The sequence below is a fragment of the Triturus cristatus genome, chromosome 6 (assembly GCF_964204655.1).
Source record: "Triturus cristatus chromosome 6, aTriCri1.1, whole genome shotgun sequence".
Classification (NCBI taxonomy): Eukaryota; Metazoa; Chordata; class Amphibia; order Caudata; family Salamandridae; genus Triturus; species Triturus cristatus.
Genome location: NC_140589.1, coordinates 450,113,242 through 450,140,144, shown reverse-complemented (window position 1 = coordinate 450,140,144; position 26,903 = coordinate 450,113,242). Strand labels below are relative to the sequence as shown.

The 26,903-nt window shown below is 41.1% G+C and overlaps 2 protein-coding genes across 16 annotated transcripts in view; both read left to right on the top strand.

Annotated features, from left to right (window-relative positions):
• The window catches only part of DST (dystonin), a 1,436,897-nt gene that overhangs the window by 750,029 nt on the left and 659,965 nt on the right, over window positions 1-26,903 (top strand). For all 15 annotated transcript variants that reach the window (XM_085610880.1, XM_085610881.1, XM_085610884.1 and 12 more), the window contains one exon: window positions 9,292-9,390. In XM_085610880.1, the coding sequence (XP_085467006.1) occupies window positions 9,292-9,390 (99 nt within the window). The remainder of the gene's footprint in view (window positions 1-9,291; window positions 9,391-26,903) is intronic.
• LOC146817293 (uncharacterized) lies at window positions 14,071-20,457 on the top strand. The gene is made up of 3 exons (XM_085610885.1): window positions 14,071-14,229; window positions 14,326-17,301; window positions 17,777-20,457. Exons 2-3 carry the CDS (start codon window positions 14,326-14,328, stop codon window positions 19,679-19,681), a joined length of 4,881 nt encoding a protein of 1,626 aa, XP_085467011.1. The 5' UTR covers window positions 14,071-14,229; the 3' UTR covers window positions 19,682-20,457.

Below are 26,903 nucleotides of genomic sequence, written 5' to 3'. Positions count from 1 at the left end.
GGGGAGCGACCTGATCACAGCATTTGAGGGTACTGCCCAACATATTGACAGCCTCTTAAGGCGTAAGCTGAAAAAGCAGACCAACTCCTGCCCGAGATGGTTTGACAAGGAATGCTCCAAGGCCCTCAGAAATCTGAAGCAGGCACCTAAAATAGTCCCAAGGGATAGAGGTGTGATTATGGATTGTAGGAAACAATATAAAAAGGCCGTCAATAGGCGGAAATATTGTCTACAATCTCAGGCTTGGGAGTCACTAAGAGAAGCAGCGGAGCGCCGAGACATGACAAGCTTTTGGAAAATAAAAAATGACCCATGTTTCCAAGCCCTGAACAAGCCACAAGTGGCATCCCACATCCTGCCAGAGGCGTGGGTAGCGCATTTTACAAATCTATATAATCGGGGCAATCCAGAGATGCAGCAATCCCAAATTATAGAATTACCTGAGGGTGAGTGCACCCCATTTACGGTTGCAGAAGTTAAAACAGGAATAGACGGCCTGGAACTAAGAAAAGCGCCTGGCCCGATGGGATCCTGCCAGATTTATTTAAAAGTCAAGTGGACCTCTGGGCACCAATATTGGCCAGGGTGTTTAATGCAGCCAGAGAGGTGGGCATGCCGAGATCATGGTCTACTGCTGTCATCGTCCCAATATTTAAAAAGGGAAATAGAAATGACCCACAATGCTATCGCCCAATATCCCTTATAGATGTCACGGCGAAAGTCATGGGGAGAGTCATTTTAAACCGTCTCTTGGATTGGGCCGAGGAAATAAATATTATCACCGACCTCCAGTATGGGTTTCGAAAGGGGCACTCGACAACAGACCAGTGCCTTAATCTCTACCATCTAGTGGCTAAATACACTCTGGCCAGGGAAGGCACCATATACCTAGCATTTATGGATCTCTCAGCAGCTTTCGACTGTGTTAACAGAAGAAAGCTGTGGGAGACATTGGCAGAGATGGGCATTGAATCAGGATTGATACGAGTCTTGCAGACACTCCACCTCGAAACCGCGGCACAGGTGAAATTCACCGATGACGGTGATCTGACAGATGACTTTCATTGCCGGGGAGGGGTGCGGCAAGGCTGCATCCTAGCGCCATTTCTGTTCACGCTTTATATAAATGGGCTAGATAAGGCGTTGGGAGTACTGGCGGCAGATTGCCCCTGTATAGGGAAGAGAAGCATACCAGTCCTCCTATATGCAGACGATGCAGTCCTCCTGGCTCGCACAGGAAGGAGTTTGCAGGCACTCATTAATGGGTTTGTCAGGTTCATGGCGGATCTAGACCTAGTGCCCAATTTATCCAAATCATACATCATGGAAGTGGGCAAGAAGCCAGCCAAGAACTATAGTTTTTCTATAGGAACCCATATACTGGAAAAAGTAAACATTTTCAATTATCTGGGGATTGTCCTCGATCAAGATCTTAACTTCAAGCCCTTAGTTAGTCTCAAATGTAGCCAACATCCCAGCGCAGTGGGGTCCCTTATGAATTACGCTACGAGATTGGGTCGCTGGTCCCCGCATGAAATTGTCCAACTATATAGTTCGGTATGTTGCCCAAAGATTTTATATGGGAGCGAGGTCTGGGGTTTCTCAGATATGGGGAACATCCAACGAGAAGAAAACAAATTCTTAAAAAGGCTTTTGCAGGTGCCAACATGCATCTCCTCGTTTATTGCACACGAGGAGTTGGGTATAGATTATCTTACTGATAAGGCCGCCTCTAACCCAATCTTCTGCTGGTTAAAAATCTGGACTAATCCCGAGGCAAGCTTGAGTAGATTGATTTTAGAGGATTGTATGAAAGGGGATAAGTGGTCCCGAATACCATGGTTAAAATATGTAAGGGATGCACTGACCAGTCTGGGCCATGAAAACTTTTTTATTGAACTAAGCACGTTGGCCAGCAGAGATAAGAGTATTATAAAGAAAGACTGTAGGCAGCACCTGGTCAGGACCAGAGAGGCAACAGAAGGGCTTAAAAGCACAGTAAGGTCATACCAGCTCATTAAAGTTAATCCGGGCATGGAATTCTATCTTGCCAATATGTATAACAGACATGATAGATTCCTAATGTCCAGATTTAGATTGGATCTGCTGCACCATATCCTGTCCGTCCCAGCGGGTTTTGTACATGACGTGAGTTTAAAAGGGTGTTGCGGCTGCGATCTTAGATCTCCGCAAGACACTCTTCATTTCGTCTTAATTTGTCCCTTCTTTGCCTACCCACGATCACTGTTTCTAAAAACAATCCTCAAACGCGTAAATATAGGACAGGCTAAAGTGGCCCTTTTATTTCTCAAGCTTGCCTCTGACCCTTTCACACTATTTAGTATGGTACATTTTCTGCGTTTGGCAGTTAAATTGAGAAAGACCAGGGCAGAGGATTAATTAGGATGTCCTTATTATAAGGAGCAGAAAAGAAAGAATCAAAATCCAGAACTGAATAGAGTACTATTGTCTAGGTTTTTAGCTTAATGATAACATCGATTGTGAGTTTTTAACATGCTTGTTTTATCATGAATTATTTATTAATATATGAAATACTTTGTATTAGTTGAAGGCCCGATTGTATAAAATGTATCTTTTATGGCTATTTTTTAATTTCCGAATAAAGATTATTTGAATTTGAATTTGAATTTGACTGGCTCATGGTGCTACACTATCTGGGGGCGGCCAAGCTGACAATAGCTTTTCATTGGAAAAAGAAAGACATTCCACACTCTGCCAGTGGTACCAGAGGCTCTGGAAGATGTGAACCAAGGAACATTTGTCTAACAATATGAATGGCACCCCACTATATTTTGAGTCTCAATGGAAGCTGCCGGTATACAGAGTACAGCATAGGGGCCCCCCAAGCACCATACTCTCTCCCAGTTGGAAGGCTTAGAATCTTTTTGAGTAAGGCTTCTGAGCTGGCCCCCTCACTGGTGGTGGTGGGGGTGGGGGTGTATTCCAGTATAGACAACAAGGGTTTTGAGGTTTGGTCAGCTAGATGAAAACTTTTGCTTTCTAGGACACTATGAAGAGGGTGTCTGAGTGGGACATTCCCCGTGGTGGAGTTGAGGTGTTAAAACTGTTTGAAGGGTTGTTAGTGAATTTGGTTTCCTTTAACATGTTGTTCCTCTTGTTACTTGCTGTCATACACACATCATGTATTTAATATGGCCCTCTGTACGCACTTAGCCTTCCATATTTTGGACTTTGATATTTTGTCCTTGATTTTCTTATATCACAGTATTCCTATTGTAGATATTCAGTAGAATAATCAGATAATCTGCTCTCAAATGGTTACTGTCTAATGATGCCAGTCAAATCATGAAAACAGTAAATCCATTATATAGGCTAGCACTTTCTGTGAATCAGATCACTTGCAGGTATTGAGAATATATAGGTGTCTACTGAGATGGTCCATATTTTATTTGTGATTCAGTAATGTACGTTTACTATGCTCCTCATTCACAAACAGTTTGTTCATTTAAATGTCACTTAAATGAATGAATGTTTGAATTTACATTAATGAATGCCAAACCATATTTCATGCAATCGCTGTTTTTGAATCCCCCTTACTCCTGTAAAAAACACTTTGTTACTGGATCTTTCTGCTTCACAAATTCTGTATTAGGGAAAGTGGAAGAGGTGTAAGATGGCGTTTAGTCAGGCTGACTCCCCTGAACATCCATAAAGTCAAAAGTTTTGGGGAATTCACAAATGTTTCCCACTTCATATATGTTACACTGTAAGTACGCTGAAAACTATTTCTGCAAAAGGCAAGAACTGTTGTTTTCATATTCGAAAATGGAAAGGATGAACCCATTTTAATGGGGAGTTGCTCAAAAGGTTTCTTAACATGAAAAATAGTTTTCTTGTGAAGAAAACAGGTTTATATATTGTGGTAAACATTATTGTCAAAAGAAGATGTAAGTAAGAGTGTGAGAACACCAGGGACTTCTGAAAACTTGTGAAATTTATGAATTTTGTACCTTTTTCATTGCCCTATTAAAGATGTCTGTGAGTTCCCAAAAAAGGAGTCATCCTAGGGCACTTAAATCTCCAGAGCAAGATTTACAGTTTTCTGTGAATGCGCTCCTAAGTAACTTGTGCATCAAATGCATTAAATACAGAAATGCAGCGCTCCATGGGTTACTGTCAATTATTGAAGACTATGCCGTCACACCCGTACAACAACAATGTAATAACATGTGTGCAGTAGATACACATGCTGTGCATACTCTTGCTATCTAATATTTGGCTACGGGCGTGTGCAAATTGTTTTTGTTCGAAGAAGTCTTTTCAAGTCACGAGGTGTGGCAACTCCACCTATTGCAGGGGTATCGACTTCATAGACAGTTTGTTTTTCTCCGCCGTCGGGTTCAGACGTGTCTGTGGGAGCTCTGGTTTGATGCCACACATTCTGGTTGTGCCTTTGGCATCATCCCTCATCATTCCAAACAATCCTGCTGTTTGTCGGTCTCCACCATTGGGTGTTGATTCGACTCTGTCTCACGGTCGATGAAATCTCCTCTTCTTTGGAACACTCACAACTCTCATCACTTCTGCAGCCGAGAAAGTCCACATGATGGAACAGACTCCTATTCGGTTCTGCTCAGCTTGCTATGCCAAATTCCCAAGGATGGATTTGCACAAAGTCTGCAACTTGCGCCTGCGCAGTCTGTCTTACGTTCCACAACAAAAGACACTTTGGAACAGAAGGGCAAGATGCATTGCCTTTGCTTCAATGGCGCAGCGCTGAGGGGAGAGGATGCCCCAGACATTTTCGGTGAAGGGACGGGAGAAGCCATGCATCAACCAAGAGAGTTTGGTGCCGAAATCGTAGCAGCGTTCATGTAGGATAATGTTGACTCGGAGTTGAATGTCGAGACTGAAGGGTCCCTGTCGAATCAACTCCCATTACAGAGAACTCCAGTGAGTAGCGCTATCTCCTATCCTTTGGAGGCACCAGCCTCAAGCTCCCATGCCTCATCTGATGGCTCCAGGCCGCCACTGCCTCATGGCCGTGGTTGGCACCTAATTACCAAACCTGACGCAACACCCTTGACACCTTCATCGCTAAAGTCCACTTTGAAGCCACGCCTGCGATGTCAACCACTGCTTTGGCACCGGGTTCAAAGAGGCCCTCTCAGCCGCACTCAAGAGTCGAAATCTTTGGGGCCAAGGTCCTCTTCGGGCATTCTGGGCGCCGGCCTTCTTTGGCTCCATCCAGGCCATCATCGGAGTAAAGCGACCAGCGGCTGTATGACAGAACCCTGCATGCATTTACCCTGCATGCCTTTACAACACAGTCACTACCCCGACTGTGATGTTACTACGCATTACTTTACCACACACATTTTTACAATGACTTGCTTTAGGGGCGCTGGACTTTGGAATAGTATAAATTACTATTCCAACTCCAGGCTATGCAACAGTAGCAAAGGTGTTGACTTAAAAATCCAACACCAGTCCAGCAACTCGCCCCTACAGCAAGCCATTGTAACGACTTGTGGGTTTAAAGTACTGCGTGGTAGTGTCGCAGTCGGGGTAGTGACTGCATTGTAAAGTGCTGGTCGTTATTGAGACTGCGGGGTAAAGGATGTTTCCCGTGACCAGCCCATCCTGCAACAGCTTCAGGTACTCCTCAAGGGGAGATTCACTTTGAGGAGGTCCTCAACCCTCCTTCAGAGTCGACACCAAAAAAGTCTTGGCGCCATGACAGAGGCACCTCTTCTTTAATGCCTGGTCCTTCTAAGCCTCCTCCTCCTCATCTGCCTCCTCCATCCGCTCTTATTCCTAAGATCCCCTTTTCGGCCTGTGGACTCACACACACATACTACCCACGAAGATCTTATCATTCGATGGTAGGGAAAGTCAAGGATCACCCTACGTCCCATATAACCCACCATATGATCCCCAGGCTCCTGACCCTTGAGATTACTACTAGGTAGATCCCCCAGCAGTCACTGACCCAGATTTGTACCTGGCCAAACCATACCCCTCTGACAATACAACTTCCTATCATGAAGTACTACCCAGGGAATCAGCTTTTCATAAGATTGAGCTACACGCTCATCCTGAGGAGGATGGTTTCCTTCTGAAACCCTTTCCTTCACTCAAAGGTCCTTCCAATGCCTACTCATGTTGAAGGACATGCTAAATCCTGCTGAAGATGTTTTTACGGAGCCTGTGAAAGCCAGAATCATCATGCCCTGGGTTGATAAGAAGTTTAAAGCTTGTCTCTCAGACCCCCCACATCACAGGTCAATGACCCTCACATTCACCGGTGGTTTGCACAGACAGGAAGAGAGCTAACTCACAGGCTACAGGGGATCCCACTCCCTCCCCCCAAAACGGGGGAGCAAGAAAATAGGTGCATCTGGCAAGTACTTGCCGCTCAATCTGCCACTTAGTGACGCGTCGCTAATTCCATTGTCCTGCTCTCTCAGTGTGATCGATCCCTCTGAAATCAGATGGAGGATCCTATCAAACACTTCTCAGAACATTCCCACAAACTGGGTCATGAGCTGGTGGCAAAGGGGGAGATAATCTCCAACACCAACATTTGCTGCACTCACAGACACAGCTGCGTGCAGCATTAATTCTAGCCTCCTACTATGGCTAAATGCATGGCTACGTGTCTTTGGTTTTAAACCAGAGGTACAACAACACCTCCTTAATGTACTCTTCGACGGAAAGCATCTTTTCGGCCCACAGATCAATGAGATGTTAGGGGGAAAAAAGAAGGATACTGACACCGCTGATGCCATGGGCGCTCTACAGACACCTAATAACTGATGCTCCTTTCGGCACCCCCAGTACTGTGATGCAGCCAAAGCAGCTGCAACTCAGATACTTCCACCTCTGACACCAGACAACAGCAGCAAACACATTCATGGGGTTTCTACAGGGGAGGGTATAAAGGGAACAATGAAAGAGGTAGAGGTAAAACAGTGACGCTCTCCTCCTTCCCCCTGACCATCCAAAACCTGTTGGGGCAGACTACAAGAGTTACTTCCCCTACGGTAGGGAATTACGTCTGACCGGTGGGTTCTAGACATCAAATGGCAGGGGTATTGTCTAGAACGTACCCAAAAATCACCCAACATTCCTCCGTGTACTCAAAAGTTATCCACAGAAAGCCAATGTCTGATTCAAGAAGAGGTACTAGTACTACTTGCCGAAGGGGCCAAAGAGCCAGTGCTGCCACTACATTGCGCCGACGGGTGTACTCCCTGTACTTTCTCATTCCCTAAAAAGATGGTGCCCTCAGGCCTATACTCAGCCTCCAGCCCCTCAACAAGTACTTCCTGTCAGAAAGTTTCCACATGGTCACTCTACAGGATATTATCCCTCTGTTGCAGCAGGGCGACTCCTTGACAGCCCTCGACTTGAAGGACTTCTACATCCATATTCCCTTGCACCCCACCCAATGAAGATTTCAATGGTTTGTGGTGAGTGAAACACGTTATCAGTTCGAGGTGTTACCTTTCGGGGTCACAACTGCCCCCAGAGTCCTCACCGGATGTCTAGCTGTGGTAGCCGCTCACCTCAGATGGGGTGGTATCCATGTGCTCCATTACCTCGAATACTGGTTGATGATGAGTGCCACGCAGCAGCAATATCTGGCTCCAATGCCAACAACCATAAACCTTCTTCACAAGCTGGACTTAACGTTAAATATAGCCAAATCTCACCTTCAGCCTTTCCAGGTACAACCCTTTCTCCGGGCTGCCCTAGACTCAAGCAGTGACAATTGTGACACTTGTAAGGTTACACATGCGTACCTTACAACTGTGCAACAGTGCCTAGCAGCACAGTGGTCTCAAGCAGAGGGTCTGTGGAAGGAGCTAGTATTGATTTGGGTCATACTCATCGCTCTCTGCATTAGTGGAATACCAAAACACTGTTACAGGGACAGCCCTGTCTAAACCCAGTTCAGCAGGAGACCATCACCAGGTACACCTCGCTTGTGGACTCCCACACACCAGACCTCCACATCAACCACCTAGAATTGCTGGCTATTCAATTTGATCTTTGAGCATTCCTTCCACTCATTCACAACACGTTCGTTTTAGCCTGCATGGACAATACCATGGCTATGCTTAACCTAAAAAAGCAAAGGGGCATGCCCTCATCCCTGCTGTCTGCCCTAACCCGGGGCATCTGAAGGTGGGCGATACATCATGAGATGCAGTTGGTTATACAGTGCATTCCAGATCAGGACAACGACTTGGCTGACCTGCTCAGCAGGATGTATCAACAAGTCCACCAGTGGGAACTCCAACCCCAGAACCTAATCATTTACTTCCAGGGGTGAGGGTTCTCACATATAGACCTGGTCGCCACTATTGAAAACACAAAATGGCCAAACTTCGCTGCCAGGTTACCACATCTGCGGTCCATGGGCAACACACAATGGATGAATTGTTCAGGAATATTCGCCTATGCTTTTACACCTCTCCTGCTTCTACCGTTTGTGCGAAAGCTGAGGCAGATGTCCCTAACCCTTATCCTAGTAGCCCCAAACTGGGTGCGCCAGCCTTGGTACTCCACTCTGTCAGAACTCTCCTTGGTTCCTCACAAGAAGTTTCCCAGCATTCTTTGCAAAGCATGCAGACCTACTTCCATGGCCTGCTACATGGCCAAATGGAAGCGTTTTGTGCACTGTTCCCTTTCAAAACATATCAATCCTCTCACCCCATCAGTACAGGGCATGGTCTATTACTGCCTTCAGCAGTCAGGCCTTGACTACACCTCCATTCAGTTACATTTGGCTGTTGTGGCTGCTTACCTACAAAATAGGCAGCACACTTCCCTCTTAAGGGTACTGGTCATTAATGCCTTCATGGAAGGACTTAAGTGGGCTGTCCTGCCCCGGACAGTGTGGAATCTCAATCCTTCTGAGGTCAGTTGCACATACTTGCCTTTAATTCTTTACTTTGCATGGTCATCTCTTCCATATCTGTATGCTTCGTTTACATCTTCGCCCTTTGGGGGAGTGGGTGGGGTGAGGCACCACACCTTGTGACTAGTAAAGACTATTTCAAATAAAAAACAAGTTGCACATGTGCAAGCCCAAAACTAGATGGTCGGATTATGCACAGCATGTGCATCTACAGCACAGCATGCCATGAACAGATGCTTACAGGGTAAGTAAGATTTTCCATTTTCACAGCCAGCTAGTTACTGCTCAAGTTAATGGTTAGAAAACAAGCAAAGGGAAGGGTGCTAGTTATTTGTGCAATTTTTAAACTTACATCTTTTCTTCTCATTTCTTTTCTACAGTTCATGGAGCTGAGAACTCGCTACACAGCTTTAATAACATTGATGACTCAATATGTGAAATTTGCTGCTGAAACCCTTAAAAGGATGGAAGAGGAGGAGGTAACAGTCAAACTAAAATATCAGTCACAGTAAAAAATATGAGGTTCAAGGGATTACATTTTAACCAATAATGTAATACTTAATACATACACATAAGTATATTTCAGTATGTTCACTAAGCACATCATGCAGCATCGGTTGATGGAACAAAATATTCCATCAAATATTTCATGATTCATGAAGAATTATACACGACCAAGCAGAACCAATAGGCTGATTGTCTGTGTCAGGCACATTAATATTTAGTTTGTCCACATGTAAAGATGTCAGCATAGGTAGCACATGTTCGGGTTTGTCATTATTACAAACAATATACATAAATGCATGTGAAAAGTAGACTGGGTAGAGACTGTTCAAACCTTGGACCCCATAGGGTCTAGGAAGAGAGCAATATGATACATTAGCCTTCCTAAGTGGTCAGTAGCTTTCACCTCAGCATAAAACAACACACCCATGTTTAGTTTATGGCAGATTGTTATTACAAGAACACTGGAGTTGTTGGGAGCATGGAGGCGACACATGGGCAGTAAGCTAAGTCGATAATTAGGAAGACGAAGAAAGAGTTTAAGCACTCCTATGGGCAGGGTGTGTCTGATGTTTCATAGTCCATGACCTTTAGAACCAGAGCTTTGCCTCTTTCCCTCTTTTACTTCATGGCAGTGCATCTTAAATAGACGCTCAACTTCATTGTTTTTTCTTTGTGGTCAAAGGAAAGCAATGCATTTCAAGGGGAGCATATCTCTTATCAGAAGGTTCCTTGAACTCTTAATCAGCTTTTACGCTTTTAAATATAATAGCCCAGATACCAGAAGAGTCATATCAATATACAGCATTAGTGTTTGGAGGGTTGTTTTTCTTTGTTAAAAGTTTTTTAGATATCTTTACCCTCCCCTTAGGAAAATAAAAAATATATATACTCTATAGACAAAATATATAATGATTCATAGGCTATGGTAGGCATCCAGGGGCCATTTTGTAAATCAGTTTAGGGATTTGGAGCTACTTAATTTTTTTTATGTTGCAATTTTTCATTTATATTGAGCAGTCAGTTTAAAGGTAATACTAGGGGAACACTAGACCTCATATTACTTTCTGTTACTGTAACATAATTGGCAACTGTTACATTCCATAATATGACACAGTTAAGAGGCTAAGTGCATAAAAAGCTATTGTTGAGCTCGTTTTTTTATCTGTGTTTTTTGGGTCTATGGGTTCTCTCTCTTTATTTCTCTCAAAATACTAACTTTGTATGTGTGAACACACGCACACATACAGTAGCATGCACTATCCACTGCATGAATAGGAGTGTATCACTCATTGTTCCTTCCTAGCCCTCTAACAGGTTCACAGACAAGGCTTGTGCATCAGCGATGCTGATAGTATTTAAGAATAACTGAACATTGGAGTCATAATTAAGCCTTGTCAGTGTTAAATGGTTGATGTGCCATGCCTTAGTGTGCTATTTAAGCTTGTTCATACATATTGAATTTCATCAGTTTTCTGAAAATTGTAGTAAAACTGAAACACCAAACATTATTTCCTATCTCTCAAATTCTCATCTTGCAAAAAAACTTATGCAGTGAAAATATCTTTTTCATATTCCTAAAATGAAACCAGAGCAGGCAATGTAACGACTGTTCAGAAATGGATATGATTTTTGTATTTGGAGTTAGGTGGTGGCGTGTGTTAATTTTCTGTAGCGCAGACACTTATTCAGCCTGCAGAAGAAAACACAAAAAAATGCATATATTTCAAGAGCAGGATAAGCAGTTGCATGTAAAAAATGTTTTTTTTTTCATGAATACTGAACAACATGAGAGGGAAAACAGCTCCAACATCTTAGTAAGCAAATCAAGAGATTAATCTGCAAAATAACACCATAGGCTATATATAGCAATACTCAAGAGGCTGTGGATCGTCAATTATCATAAGTCTATGACTTTAATCACAACAAGTCAAACAGGCAAACGTTTTACAAGCTTCTTATAGACAGGTTCTAGACATGTCCCATAATTGTGCAGAAGCATCACTCTGTGAGAGTCAAAATCTAAGCAAATACAAATGATTTCTGCAAGTTCAAGAAAATGTTGTCCTATGTTAATGGTAACTGAACCATGAACATGAATCTCAAGGCATGCAAAAGTTTAGAAAAAGTGAGGACCAGTCTATAGCACAGGGCCAGAGATGAAGGAATATGTCTCTGAACTTAGTAAGATGATCATGAACAAAATGTACAACCCACCCTTTAGTAATAGCACCATTGTAGCAGAAGTTATGGACTCTGTTGATGAGACAATTGTTAATCTGCCACAGCAATGGATAAATAGTGATAAGTAAATAGACAGAAGCATCCAAACGTGCATTAATAAAGTCTCACAAATGCAGAATAACACAAGGACTTAGTTATAGGGAATAAAATGTAACAACACAATGATTTATTTTTAGGAAATGTACGAAAAATAGTCATTTATCATAGGCATAACACTTTAGGAGTACTAATACCTGTAAGCATATATGCCATTCAGTCACTACAAGAACCTTCTGATTATCTTTATAAAGGTTCAACTACATAAATGCCCTGTATCTTATCTTCGGGACAAGGCATGCCACAACTTATTCACAGATAGGCTGATGAAGCTCAAATCACTTTATGCACACATTATCAAAGTTATTTTGATGTGAATGATCCTTGTGCACATATAGGATCTTTGTGTATGACACAAGAAATTTAGGAAATGAGGAAAGGTGGTAAATTAAATGAACCTGGCAAGGCCCCTGGAATTACAGAAAACACAATATTGCAATCTACGGGGCGCTATTGGGATTTAATAGAAAAACCAAGTCCCCAAGACGTGATGGAATTACAAGGAACATTATATTGTACATGGAAGAGAATTTGCCTCCAGAATCTGAATACATTAAAACATCAACCCAAGGCAGTACTGAAAAGAAGTCATGTAAAAAATGTAACCTTCTGCATAAGTTCTTCAGAATCTGACTACAGACATTCAATCATGGAACGTGTATTCTTTACATATGAATGGCCTGCAAACATTAAGAGTTCAAACAACAGAAATGTGCTTGAAGAAAAGAAAAGCACTCTGTATATATCATTTGAATCATTACAATTTGGATAGAGATTCAGTTGGCTATCAATTACTCAGAAGACATTAGCCTAATGAGAAGAGTAATCAGCAGAAAAAATAAGGTACAGCTGATAATCTTATGTCAAACAAATGACAATTCAAAATCAGAAGAAACATCCAATATGTTTCATAAAAGAGTCAAAGCTTAATAGCCGACTTAAATTGAGCATTTGCATGTAGTGCCCTTTAAAAGATGATTATCAGGTGATCAGCTGTATCCCTAGAACTTAATTGCTATGATTCAGTAAGAAGCTTGTAGGCAACACTAAAACCACTTCATGCCACCAGTCAGGCTATGATTGAAATGCAGAGTACTGAAAAGTGCTGTAAGACTACAACACCATTCTCATTATCTCCCTTCAATAGATACACATTAGTGCAGCAAATCTTAGACATCTTACTCTGGAATTTTTCATACAAAAATACATAATGAATAAGTTACTGAAATTGCACTGACGTAGGTCAATTGTATACCAGTGCAGTTCAGTTTTTACCTACCAGTAGACAGCCAGTTTGCTGCAAAGCACCGAACAGTTGGTGCAAATGTATTTTTACATTAGTTGGTTTGTGCAAATGTTGGTATAAAATCCCATTATACTTTTGCTAATTTACCCCACCCACTATTGAATTTATCATCAACAGTGCACGTTAGGTAATCTGATCCCTTGCTTCAGCACATTGAAGCTTTGTCCTACTAAACGTTTCAGAATATTTTTATACAATTAACTGCAAAAGCTTGTTTATGTTATTTCGGACTTTCACATGTAGCACATCTCCTTGATTGAAAAACACCTGGAAAGTTTTATAACAGAATCATGGAATTTGTAAATGTTATTATAGATTCTGGTGATTATCCTAAAATGTGGCTTCAAAAACAGAAGATGATCATTTTTACAGAGTAAATTATCACATTCAAAATGTATCATTGTATTGCATGATAACGTTTTAATTTTAGATCTAATCTGATCCTTTGCAGCAGCTGATCATCAATTATATTACACATAACTGATGTTAAGATATAATTCTAAACTGCAAAGTTAAATTTTTACTTGAGCTTAAGAGACATGATGATTTATAAAACCATAACTATAACATCTTTGTATATATTGTGTGACTTCTATCAAGAGTCAGTGTCATGCAAGATTTGCTATTTCCCATACATAAATACAAAGGTATTTTATCTTTTCAAGCTATACAAAAGACAGAAAAGGAGAGTGGAATTGCCTTTGCATTAGCTATTGACATATAACTGTGGCTATCTTTGCTTGAAGTTTATCCAAAGAAAGGCAAGGATCTGAACATGTTTGTGAAGGAGTACTGCATGATGTTTCCAGCACCAACTAATATATATTCTATATTTCTTTTCCAACATCTTTTCAAGAGCTGTGTTGCTTAAAACGTCATGTAAATTTATCACTATTCCTTCTACGTATGTTGAGCTTTGTGTCTTGTGCTTTACTTGCATGCAGTCTTCTCGCATCAATCACCGCAATACTCGGTTGATTGAGAACACATGCAAGGCATCTATTCAAATGGCAGCTGAGTGCTGGGTGTTAGATATGTTGCACTGGGTCATGTTTTAAAGTGCTGCGTCTGAGCCTTTTTAATGCCGCTGTTGTCTTGAAGCTTGAAGCTTTCTTTCAGAAAAAGGTGGCGGGAAATCACTTGTGATACTTCTTTGCTGTGCAGACATGTAAGTATTTCAATATGTACCTATGTTATTGAAAAAAGTCATTGGTTGTTATCAAACAAAGCTAAATTCAGCATTACCTATTTAATCTCATTGTAGATGCTGAAGTACAAGGAAGCCTCAGCAGGGGCAGCATATCCTGATTTATTAGAGGAACAAAGAGCAACAGTAGATGAGAACAGGAGGCTCTTGGAGATGGTCCGAGAGCTGGAAACAATGGTAGAAGATTTGAAAAGGCAGAAATATTTGGTAGAGCAAGAGCTGCCCAAAGTGAAAGCAGCTGCTGAAAGCGAGCTGAAAAAACAGCAGAAAACCATTGAAGAGCTCTCCCTCCAGAAGACAAAGGCTGAATATGAAGCAAGGCAGTGCCGCATTGAATTGGAGAGTGTGGTGAAGGAGAAAGCTGCTGTAGAGCAACAGTTAGAGCATGTACGACAGCTCACTTTTGAGTCTGAGGCTAAACGAACAGCAGTTGAAGAGAAGCTCAGAGCTTTCCGAACTCAGATTGAGGAGAGTACGACTTCCAGACGAAAGCTGGAAGATCACCTCAAAAGACGAGACACAGATCTCCATGATTTGGAACAGCAGAAGAAAAACCTGATGGTGGAACTGAGAAGGAAAGCAGATGTTGAGGATACTCTCTTGCTGCAAATAAAGCAAATGGAGCAAGATCTTGAGTTTCAAAGGATGCAAGCCGAAAAGCAACAGCAAGAGAAGGTGAAAATTGAATCTGAAGCCAGAAGAAAAATGTCTGAAGCAAGATACACAATGGTGACAACCCGAGAAACGGTTTTACCAGTGAGAGCATCAATGAATGAGGTTCAATATAAGATTGAATCTGAAGTGCGAGGAATTCAAAAAGATCATGACACAAGGAAATTGGATGCCCTGAAGCAACAGGTAGAGGAATTAATGCAAGCCAACAAGAAAGCTGAAAAGGAAGTAAAACAGTTAAAATCAGATCTAAGTTCCATGCAGCTTCAAAAAACAACATTGGAGGAAAAGACACATCAAATTAAAAGTCAGCTTGATGACACCAATAATAAGATGAAGCTACTTAAAGCAGAACTGGAGCAGAAAAGTAAGGCTGAACAGGACTATATAAAACAGGTGAGGGAACTTGATAGGAAACTATACGAAAGCCAGGATAAGGCAGAAGAGGTTATGCAGGAGGCATTTGATCTTAAGAAGATTAAAAGTAATTATCAAGAGGAGCTTAAATCTCTCCAGCAGGACAAGCATTCTTTGGAGCAGAAGATACGGATTCAGAAGTCTGAGCTTGATGAATTAAGGGAAAAATATAAATTTCAGCAGGAGCAGCTACTGCAAAAAGAAATGTCAGAGCGAAACCATCAGCAGAGGACAACATTCCTCGAAGAAGAATTGAATAGAAAGAAAAATGAGCTTTTGGAGCTAAAAAGGAAATCTGACGAGCTTCTAAGATTTCAATCAAAAGGAGAATCTAATGTTAAACAATTAAATACACAAATTATTTCACTGAGGGAAGAGAAAATAGTAGCTGAGCAGAAAATTCAGGCTCGTAAGGAAGAAATGGATAGTTTAAGGGAGCAGCTAAAGAAATACCAGGAGCAATTATATCAAAATTCAAAACAAGAAAAGGACAACCAACATAAAATTCAAAAGCTTCAAGATGATTTGGAGCGAAGTAATCAGTGGTCGGAGACACTGAAGGAAAAACTGGATGAGCTTACCAAACTCAACAAGGATACTGACATGCTAATGCGAAAAGTCAAGTCAGATTCCGAAAATATAATTATGGAGAAAAACAGCATAGAGCAAAATAATATCTCTTTAAAAGCACAATTGGACAACTTTAAAGAGCAGCTTAGAACTGCAAATGAGCGTCTCCAAAAGCAGGTTAAGATCGAGCAGGAGTTCCAAAGCTCAATGAAGAGACTGGAAGATGACTTGACGAAAACCAGGAATATGGCTAATGAGTTTAAAGAAAAATGTGATCGGCAGAGCGTTGCAATCCTGAATTCAGAAAAAGAAATCAGGAGTTATAAATCTGAGCTGAGTGCAGGTAGGATAGAGAAGAACTTGAGTGAGCAGAAGATGCAATTGAACCAGAGCCAATTGCAGGAGTTGAACAGCAAACTAAAGAAAGCCCAAGATGAGCTCCATCAGAAGGGAATGGAAGAACAAATGACTCAGAAAAGGTTGGCAATGTTTGAAGAAGAATCAAAAAAACATAAAAACCAGTCAGAAGAGCTTAGGAAGAAACTTGAAAAGGTCATGGAGTCCAGTATAAGCACAGAGAGTGACATCACTGTAATTAAGCGTGAGTGTGCATCTCTCCGTCAAGAGAAGAGTCTGACAGAGGAGAAGCTCAAGATGCAAAAAGTTGAAATTGCTGATTTGCAAGAGAGAGTTCAAAAATGTCGTGAACTTGTCCAACAAGGGAAGCAGGCAGAAATTGAACATTTTCAAAAATGTAGAAAATTGGAGGAAGAAGTGGAGGTGCAGAAGCGTATGGTTGACAACATGAAACAGAAGGTAGAATCACAGAGGAAAGAGCACTTGAATCAACTACAACAGTTACAGATTGAGATCCAACAATCTAGCAGCCTCAGAAGCCCTGGGCTGAACACAGATTTTGATAAGAAAGGTAGTGAGTTTAAATATTCATCAGGTAGCTCTTCTCGAGATTTTGAGCAGCTTCAACAAATGTCAAAGACTTCCCCGTTGCTCAGACGGAAGCAGGAGTCACAAATGGCGGACATAAATATTCCTCTATATATCTCTGAGCAAGAAGAAGAGAAACATGTGCGGATGGATGGTATCTTTGAAGATCCAATGCAGAAAGAGCGGCAGTTTCAGATGTCCAGGATGAAACAGTCTTTTGAAGAGAATGACAATAAACCATCATTCACAGAATATGTCTCTCAGACCAGTACAGAATTTCAGATCTGTGTCGACGACAGGAGCTCCTTGAGGCATGCGTTGGACATAGAGAACATTCGTGAGAAAAACCTTCAGAATATTAGGCAGACCTTCAAGCAAGAAGAAGAGAAGCTTAAAGAGGAAGTTGGAAAATTCCAGCTGCCTCTAGAGGTATTCTGTGAAGGTGTACTTCTCTGGTGATGGGTTCATATGTTCCTCTTAGGTGCCTTGACTTCTGCATGGTTTTCTTATCTTTTCTTGCTGTACAGGTTTCTTCCTTTCATCCATCTTTACAACAAATTTACAGTCATACGTATTCAACAGTTTTAGTACTTATTTACTAAGTATATCAAATAAAGATATAAAATGATTCTACTGCAGCTTTTTTCAAAGAGATGGCAGTAACCATAACCATGCATTTTTAAAATGCTGTCTGTGCTGCATTGCCGATTGTGAGATACAAAATCCAAAGCCCCTGGGGACATTTCTCTTCTGCTTCCTTCAATGGCTGTACTTTTGCTTTGAAATATCCTGCCTGCTGGAACATAGTGAGCTTGCAGTTTTCTGGTGTTGGGCAAAAGACTCTTTAAACTGAATGAAAATTAAATACAGTCTGTGCTGACACTATCCCTATTCATGTTCACAGATGATGAATAGCAAGCAGTATGATGTGCACGTTGAAGTCACAACATTAACGAAGGGAAAGGAAATTCTTCTTAATCATGAAGACAAGGAATACAACTTTTCTGAAGGCTTTAGAAGAGAAGATTTACCCAAAATGAGCACTGTTTTCTCAGAGCAAAAAAACTTCAAAGGTGCTGACAGAATCCAAAATGATTATTCTTCAGCTTACAGTAAGGTCAGGTTTCAGGGCCTTAGGCAGCCTGTACCTGCCCAGCAGCTGGTCGAAGTGAAACTCCTGGATGTAAAGACTGTTGAACAACTCCTTCTTGGACTGAAGACCATTCAAGAGATCCAGAAATCTCTGGACAAGTTTTTAACTAGGCCAACAGCAGTTGCTGGACTATACATAGAATCGAAAAAGGAAGTTGTATCTTTCCCCTTGGCAGCAAAGAGAAAAATGATTGATAAAAACCTAGCCTTTGAGTTTTTAGAAGCTCAAGCAGCTACTGGTTTTATCATTGATCCTAGTACAGGCCAGAAATTTTCCACTGAAGAGGCGATTGCTAAAGGCAGCATTGATCAGGAATTTAGGGAAAAATTATTAGAAGCAGAAAAGGCTGTGGTGGGCTATGTCCATTCTGGCAAAAGGTTATCTGTATTTCAAGCTATTGAAGCTAGACTTCTGGAGAGGCAGAAAGGGAAACGTATACTTGAAGCCCAGGTCGCAACAGGTGGAGTCATTGACCCTGTTCGAAGTATTCGAATCCCTCCTGAGGTTGCAGTACAGCAGGGACTACTTAACCACACCACTTTCAAATTTTTACTTGAACCGGCTAGTAACACCAAAGGCTTTCACCATCCACACACTAAGCAAGCTATGTATTATAGTGAATTGCTAAAAGTGTGTTTACTAGATGTGAACAGTCATTGTATCCTTCTGCCAATTGGAGATAGGAAACTTACAAGCATGTCAGCAGAAAAGGGTTATAAGATTTCTGTGGTTAACAGTAGAACAGGAGCAGAAATGACTAGATATGAGGCTTATGAGAGAGGACTAATTGATAAAAACATGTACCTGGATCTTTCAGAACAGGAATGCAAGTGGGAAGAAACAACAATCTTTGATTCATTCGGGAAGTCATCACTTCTTTTAACTGACCTAAAAACAGGAAGGCAGTTCAATGTTGATGACGCAATACAGCGAGGCTTAATCGATCGAACATCAGTCAAAAAATACAAGGAAGGCACCCTCACAGCCACTGAGCTTGCTGATATTATGGTGAGCAGAACAAATGTGAGTAAAGATCCTAACAGCCCAATAGCAGGATTTTGGATATCTGACACAAATGAAAGAGTTACAGTTTTCAAAGCCGTACGTAAAAACCTGGTGGACAGAATTACTGCATTAAGGTGTCTTGAAGCTCAGGCTAGTACAGGAGGGATAATTGATCCAGCTACTGGGAAAAAATATTCAGTATCTGAAGCCCTGCATAGGGGTTTACTTGATGAAGCGTGTGCCAAGCAAATCCAGCAGTGTGAACTAGCATTCACAGGGGTCATACATCCTGTGTCAAAAGCAGTTTTGCCAGCTGCTGAAGCTATGAGCATGAACATGCTCAGTAAAGAAATTGGAAATAGATGCCTTGAGTACCAGTACTTGACTGGTGGATTAGTAGATCCGAAGTCACACACAAGACTTTCAATGGAAGAGGCTATCAAGAAAGGAGTGGCTGATGCCAATACAGCCACAAAAATAAGAGATGAGAAATCATATATTAAAAATATAACATGCCCAAAGACAAGAAGGAAGTTATCATACAAGGATGCCTTGGATAAAGCAATCTTTGATTGTCACACCGGACTACGTTTGTTGGAATCAAACTTGCCTCCAAGGACTGGAATTTCTAGCCTGTATTTTACATCTTAATAAAATATCTTGGCATGGGGTCTTTATACTTTCCTAAATGTTATATTGCATCTAGGAGTGGAGAGTAATCTGTGCTTTCATTATGCTGGGCTCAAATCTAACGCACCACAATCAAGTGCATTTAAATACCATCAGTTGTGTGGTCCTGCCAAAGACAGCAATTTTTCCAGTGCAACATCTGTTTTACTGACTTCTACTGCGACATACTCAGTTGAATGAACTTGTGTGACCTAGTGGGCATATAGAGAATGCCTATTTGTAACTTCTAAGTTCAAGCTCAGCAATCAATGGTTAGTTTGAACCAGCAGATGCAAATCTTATATACTGATCATCACATTTTATATCTGCATGTACTTGTGTAGATCTTGCAAGTGGAGTTCTGTATTTTGATATTTCTAGAAGGTAAATGAAGTGAACGTGAGGCCGCAAGCTTTGAATCAGAGCTTTGGAGCTTTTGCCCTGAAATGACTTTAGTTAGTATCCATCAGGTGTTGATGCAAACTTGCAAAATGTGTGTGTGCCTCGGTAGGCCTCACCTGGCTTCCAAAGAACCAAGCCTGCCTAGCGGAATTTGTGCTCTTGTTTTATCTGTCCAAGGGTGCACTAAAGTGGCTGTGGTTAGTGGTTAGCGCTCTATAAAATTAATATGAGATAGGTTTGTAATTGGTCTTGGAGATGCGTTTGATCCCTACTATAAACCATGTATTTTTCTTGTTTGAATATCATTCAAAGTAGGCCTGGACGTAATTTTAATTAAACCGGAGTAATCAGAGTAATTTCTGTTTTGCCATATTGCGCTTTGATTTAAGAGTAATTTGGGGGGAGGAACAAGAATTTACCAAGTGCAAGCGTTGCTCGCGCTGCTGTTCATGTTGTTTTGGATGCAAAGGTGCTAAATGGCAGGGGTTGAGTTGAGCTAAAATTCTACCCCAAGAGCACATTTAGTGAGAGTGACCAACTGCTCACGTTGCTATTCATGTTTTGTAGCATTTGATGCTATTTCTTACCACAAAAAACATCCTCATGTCCATATTGGATGCAAGGGGATATTTTAGCACTGAGAAAATAGTGCAAAATGCAGAATTCTTCTTCTTGCGTCATTCCTCATAATCTTGCTTAATTTTTGTAGGTAATTCTGCTCCGCATGAATTACTCTAGTTACGCCCACCCCTAATAATGAGACCATTTCTTAGTGTGTTATGTTTCCCTTTTTTCATATTTGTGTTAATATCATTCCCAAATGTCATCATGCTACAGTAATAATGCTAAGCAGTTTACCACTCTTCCAGTTGTTTTTAGCCCTCACTTCGCTATCACTTCACTGTCATCCCTCCATTTGTTCAGGCAGAAGCGATTCCTGAGACAAACCCGCATGCAGTGAATCTTCTCTGTAGCCCTTAAGTCCTGAAAACATTTCCTCAGTACAGTTTAGCATTTTGTTTTGATTGTTGTACTTTGTGAAAACAGTCTTATGTTGGAAATAACTTGTGTCTTGCCTTAATGCCCTCTTTGCTCTTGATTAACTGTTCCAACATTCTCTATTTAACCCACATTTGCTGGTAAAACATTTGATGTGAGTGTGCGTCATAAGGCCAGTTTTCGGGTGTATTTCTTGCCATTATTAGCTCTTTCTTTGTTTCTGAGTCCCTTTGTATTGTGCACCTTGTAGTCATATGGGTACGTCAGATGAGGAGCCTCCCTTAAAGACCCCCAGTGGGGCAGCAGTCCTGTGTGCATTTGCAAAGAAGGCAGTGGAGCAAGCCTTATCATCATAGAAATGAGGGCCAAAGAGTTATGGCTAACAGCTGTTCAATTGAACTGTTGTGAACACTGTACCCTCATTCTAGAGAGGGTGAAGAAGGGCTGCAGCAACTCTCAGCTGCTCTTTGGACCACTTCACAGTTTAGAGACAGCACAGTGGGATAGATGACAGTTTTGCTGGACCTACTTCGTCCAAATTTGTGTGCGACTGTGAAGACGTACTGGGACAGCACACACCTTTTCCACTGACACAATTGCAAATGCAGTTGTTAACTGCCCCAGTTCCTATTAAATTAGTTCACCTTGCACTTGCACAAAGCAGGACACAGAGTCAAATCTACCACCCTTCTATTGGACAAGAAAGGGTATGGATGCTTGAAATAATTTCCGCACTTTGCAGTATTGGGTGTTTGGGGGTGGAAACCCTGCATCATGGCACAAGCCGGGGAGGTATGAATATACTCCCTACCTGTGGCCAAGGTGTGCAGTATGCAAAATATACTGGGTGGTCTGCAAAATAATCCTCCCTCTTGCGCATGGCAGCAAGGTGCAGCAATGAAGCTGTGAGCTTCTTTGTGCCTTTATATTGGTTTACTCCCCTGCCCTTGTGCAAGCTGGAGAAGTTGGCAAATGTACATTCCCACACGTTTTGCAGGTGGGGTTGTGTGCAAAATAATCTGTCAACAATTAATGGGGGTGAAGGGGCTATTGCAGTCAGGAATGGCACTGGGGCATCTGTGAGTTTCCCCAGGCTGCTTTGTCTTGTAACCCCCTTTGTCCTTGGGCAAGGTGGATGTGACTAATAGAAATAACCCACTCAGTCGGAAAAGGTCAATTTTCTAACCCTGGGGCAAGGTAGATGGGATTCTTAGGAAACCGGGTTAGGGTCACCAACTCCTCTGTGGCCTTCTCAGGTCAGCATTGTATTCGTAAGCCATAGGGTTGTGTGAAGGTCTTCATTTACTTCGGTTATCTCCTTGATGGGACATACATTCACCAAACCAAGAAAAAGCTCTGAATGAGGGAAAAGCTGCTATGCTAAACAAATTTGGTGGGATTTCATTTAACGGAGGTAGATGATGGGGGGAAATGTATCTCCGTTTTCAAGCAAGGTGAGAAATGCTGTTTAATATTCTATCCTGTGCCCTTGGGCAAGGAGGGGGACTTCAGATTCCAATGTCCCTCTTGCTGTTGTCCAATGTAAATGGTACTTAGTATAGAACTCCCTCTACCACTGTACCTCGGGAACATTTGTGATACAATAAAAAATATTACCATCCTCTCTTTTGGGAGATGCAAATCGGATTCAGAGTTTGTGGGGCCACTCCTCCAGCATTGAAAAGGAAAAGGAAGAGGCGGTTCAAACCATTATAAACACTGAATTTCTCTTTATAGTAAAACCTGATGTGCTTGTCCACATCTAGCAGCCCCTTTTGGCTGAACTATAAAGTTGTGTAATCATGCCTAAGCATCTTAAGGATAAGAAGATTTGGGAAACTCAATTTACCTAGTAATGGGAAAGGTTCCTAAAATCATTGTCTCTGTTTTGAGGACCCTTCTGTATGAGATCAGTTCCATGCATGAGATTGTTTCAGCTTTGTCTGCAGGGTTTTGTAAACCAATAAACTGTTAAAATGATCATGGCATGAACAGGGACCAGATTCTGTTGGTTGAAAGAACTACATAATTATAATAGCTGTAGAACTAAAAAACGTATGGGAGGAATAAACGGAATGTATTAAATAATGTGTAATAGTTATTTGGAGATTGCCAATTTTAGTTTCTATATATCTTTTCTATTTTATTTCACTCTCTTTGGCTAGAATGTGGTGTAAATATAAGGTGGCTTCCTGAAGTAACCTGGTTATGCCCCAATTGTAATTGACTATTTTTAAATTAGAAAGTGTGATGTGGAGTAAATGATTCACGAGCAACAATTGACCCACAAAACAATAAAGCAGATCTAAAGTGAAACACTTCCTTGGCAGGCATAGGACTTTTATACATTTTGTCTTCCTTGTGCTCAGCCTTATCTTTAACACCTATTTGCTGGGTTTGTAATACTCCAGTTTTAAACACTAGATTTCTGGACTGTGCAAGTCATGCTTTTTCAATAACACTTAAATACAATTTTAGTGCTTCACCTTATTATTAAACATTGTTCAGCATTTTTTATAAAAGCTTCTTCCCCTTCTTTCTATCGTAGTTGTGTTTGTTCAGGCAGATTAACCTTTATTTCATGTTGATATAAAACACGTTTACTGCCATTTCAAACATTCCATAGCTCTTTTGTGATGGACCTTACCTCCCTAGCCATGACTCTGTCTTGAGCTTAGTCAGTGTCCACCCTTGTGATGGAGCATATCTTCATCAGTTCATCTCACATGTAACAGGCGTTCTGATTTGTTCTCTGGTGTTGCCACACATTGCCTACTGCACATGACACAATAGTACCTGCCTTCCTCGAAGTAGATACTCTATTCCAAGCTCAGCCTAGAGTCAGCCTACTGCAGTAGCATGAGTAGAGTAGAGGGGTGCCTCTCGTTCAGGGGTGATGCTGAAGGAGGAGGATCCAACAGTACACCTTGTTGCCCTTGGAAAACCTTGTGACTGAGAATGCTAGAGGGCTGTGATTGTTGGTCTGTTGGCTGTAGTGGCTATGTATGTAGTGTTGGTGGATGAAAGTGATGTGGGTAGGTGATGAAATGATTGGGGATAAGAAATTGAGGAGAGGTAGCTGAGAGTTCTACTAAATAGAGTAAGTGGCTGAGCTAAGAGTAACTGGGTTGAGCTGCTTGGATACCTTCAATATTTTATGCTTGTGTTTTTGGTTGGGTGTGGTCTGGGTCTGATGAAAAGCACATGCCTTAATTTCTGTCTTAGGGATGTTGCCCTGTGGAAAGTTGATTTACAATCATTCAGCCAGGAATTTTACGTATGACTATCACAAATTGTTTGGGTTCTAAGCTGGACAGCATGACTAATAAAAAATCCATTATCACTCCTATGAAAGGAAACTTTAAAGATCCACAAAGCCATAAGTTGGGTAAATATAGATTTATTCTTTACCAGGTACCTCCAGCTTACACTTCCAGTTTCAAATCCCCTCTCTTCAAGAAAACACATTCCAATCCCTGGGTATAAGTTCCACACTACCTAGAAGCATTACAGTAACTCTACACTTTTCTCCACTTTGCATACATGAAAACAAAATACTTTTTCTTATAAGGAATACCCCAGGGAAAGAAAAGGAAGGATAACTTTATCCTTCATGCACATTCGCCAGAGCACTTTGTGGACATTTGCACACATTCTCCACACTCCACACATATCTGTCCACCAAAATTAGAATGTTCTTCTTCACTTCCTTTACTTCGATGGATTGGGAGAATTTGCTCTTCCCGTTCCTGACAAAGCCGCCTCTTTTGACCGCCACCCAGTCACCTTTCTTTATATCTGTTGTTTGACATCCCTCCTATCATTGCAATATTCCTTGGCCCTACGTTGCCTCTCCGTCACACCACTCTCCACAGTGTTGCAATCCACCCACAAACATTCCTTTCTCCTCAACCACCCCAGAACTTCCTTCAGTCCTGGCACATGTGGATTGCTAATCCACTGTGCTTTGCAAGCGTGGGTTTGTATCCCATCCTCGTTGCCAGTTATGCAGATTTTTTGTTTACCAGGTACCTCAAGCTCACTCTTCCAGTTTCCCAGCTTCAGCTCTCTTCTCTTCAAGGGAACACATTCCAATCCCTGTTTCTAAGTTCTACTCTTTCTAAAAGCATTCCATCAACTATACACAAACGTAACCCAAAAAAGAAAAACAATTATTTTCTGTGTCGTTGACAGATTATTATTATTGTAATTCAGTATTGAAGTCTATTTGAATAGATCAAAATAGAATTAATACAATCAAATTCAACACAACTGATGTATCAAGTTGGTATTTTGACTAATTGCAGTAGCCTTGACAGTGTTCAATTCATCATATACCTTGTTGCTAAATTTGAAAGTTCCCACTATGCCCTCAAATCCTTGACTGTTTCTACTGTCCTACAAATCACCCTTTGACAAACATTGTAGTCAACACTCGTTACCTGGACAATGATACAATAGTTAAGCTCACAGATATCAATATATTACTTCCTTTGTTAAATTCACAATTATTCACATACATATCTCAATTTGTATAATTTGAAAAACTGTTAATATATATATTTTTAGGGGACATTTTTTATAAATATGAATTTATTGTAAGTTTGTATCACAGTACTAACAGGTATGTATTCCTTGGGACAATTATTTATCTTTTGTAAGTTTTTGTTACAATATATACTTTTTTAACTTATAATGCTGCTTGCTGTTAATGTATTGGAAGCAGAGGCATCACCATTGGTGCAGTATTTGTAATGTTGAGCCATCTGAATGCAGCCCCATTTATTCTGCTATTCTCCTAATATTGTCTGGTGCCTTTTGCAGGCAACCGGCATCAAATCTACTGTATGCAGGTAGGTAGGTAAACTAATCCAGAAAGGAAAATTCTTTTATGAGAGGCATTAGGTGAACACCTTTCAAAGATGTTTAAATAACTAGGGCTATGTCATAAAAGATGTGCATATTTCTATCTATTTGTGCATCTCATACCTACAATTAATGCAGTCAGGTACGTCCAAAATCATTACTGTATTCAAGTTTCCATGATACAACATGGGTGTAATGAAAGACCTCGACCATGAGACAGAGCATGCATTTTATTAAAAATAATTTTGTCAAAATCAGAAATACTGGTTGTCCGCGTTTTGATATTGACACCTGCATGCTTTGTCTTACAGTGTGCCAAAGCTTTAAGACTTCTTACAGGAGTAGCATCTTTATCTTCAGGGTACGCTGTTAGAGGCACGGTGCAGCCAAACTAAGTGCAGGCTCATGCCTGTGCACAGCACTCCCATCTGTGTATGTGTGTGTGTGTGGGTGTGTGTACACCCACTCCTGTTTATTTATGTGTGTGATATTCTCCCAGTTGCTTTGTTACTGAGCTTTGGACAAGTTCTTCTAAGCACAACCCAGTTCTCACAGCTTTCTCTTTGCTCTGTTCAAAGTTCTCCAAGGTTTAACAGATGCTTTCTGTATTTAACTTGAGGGAGAAACGTGTGCCTAAATGTTTGTGTTCCACATTATGTTAAGCATGGTTTTAAAGTGCAATGCTAATGCAAAGGCAATATCTCCACTAACTGTTATCCTTTTGTGAATAAAGCTACAGTTCACATTTACTGGCTTCTAGTGTAGAGATTATTTTTACCTATGTACATGATCTAGTGTCCTGTGCCATGTTCTCCTAATTTGTTTTTCAATATGATTCAAATGTTTTAGAAAAATGTAGTTTAAGTCTTCAGTTAGATAACATATTTTTGTACATAAAAGTGAAATTAGTTCAAGTGATTAATAAAAACGTTAACAT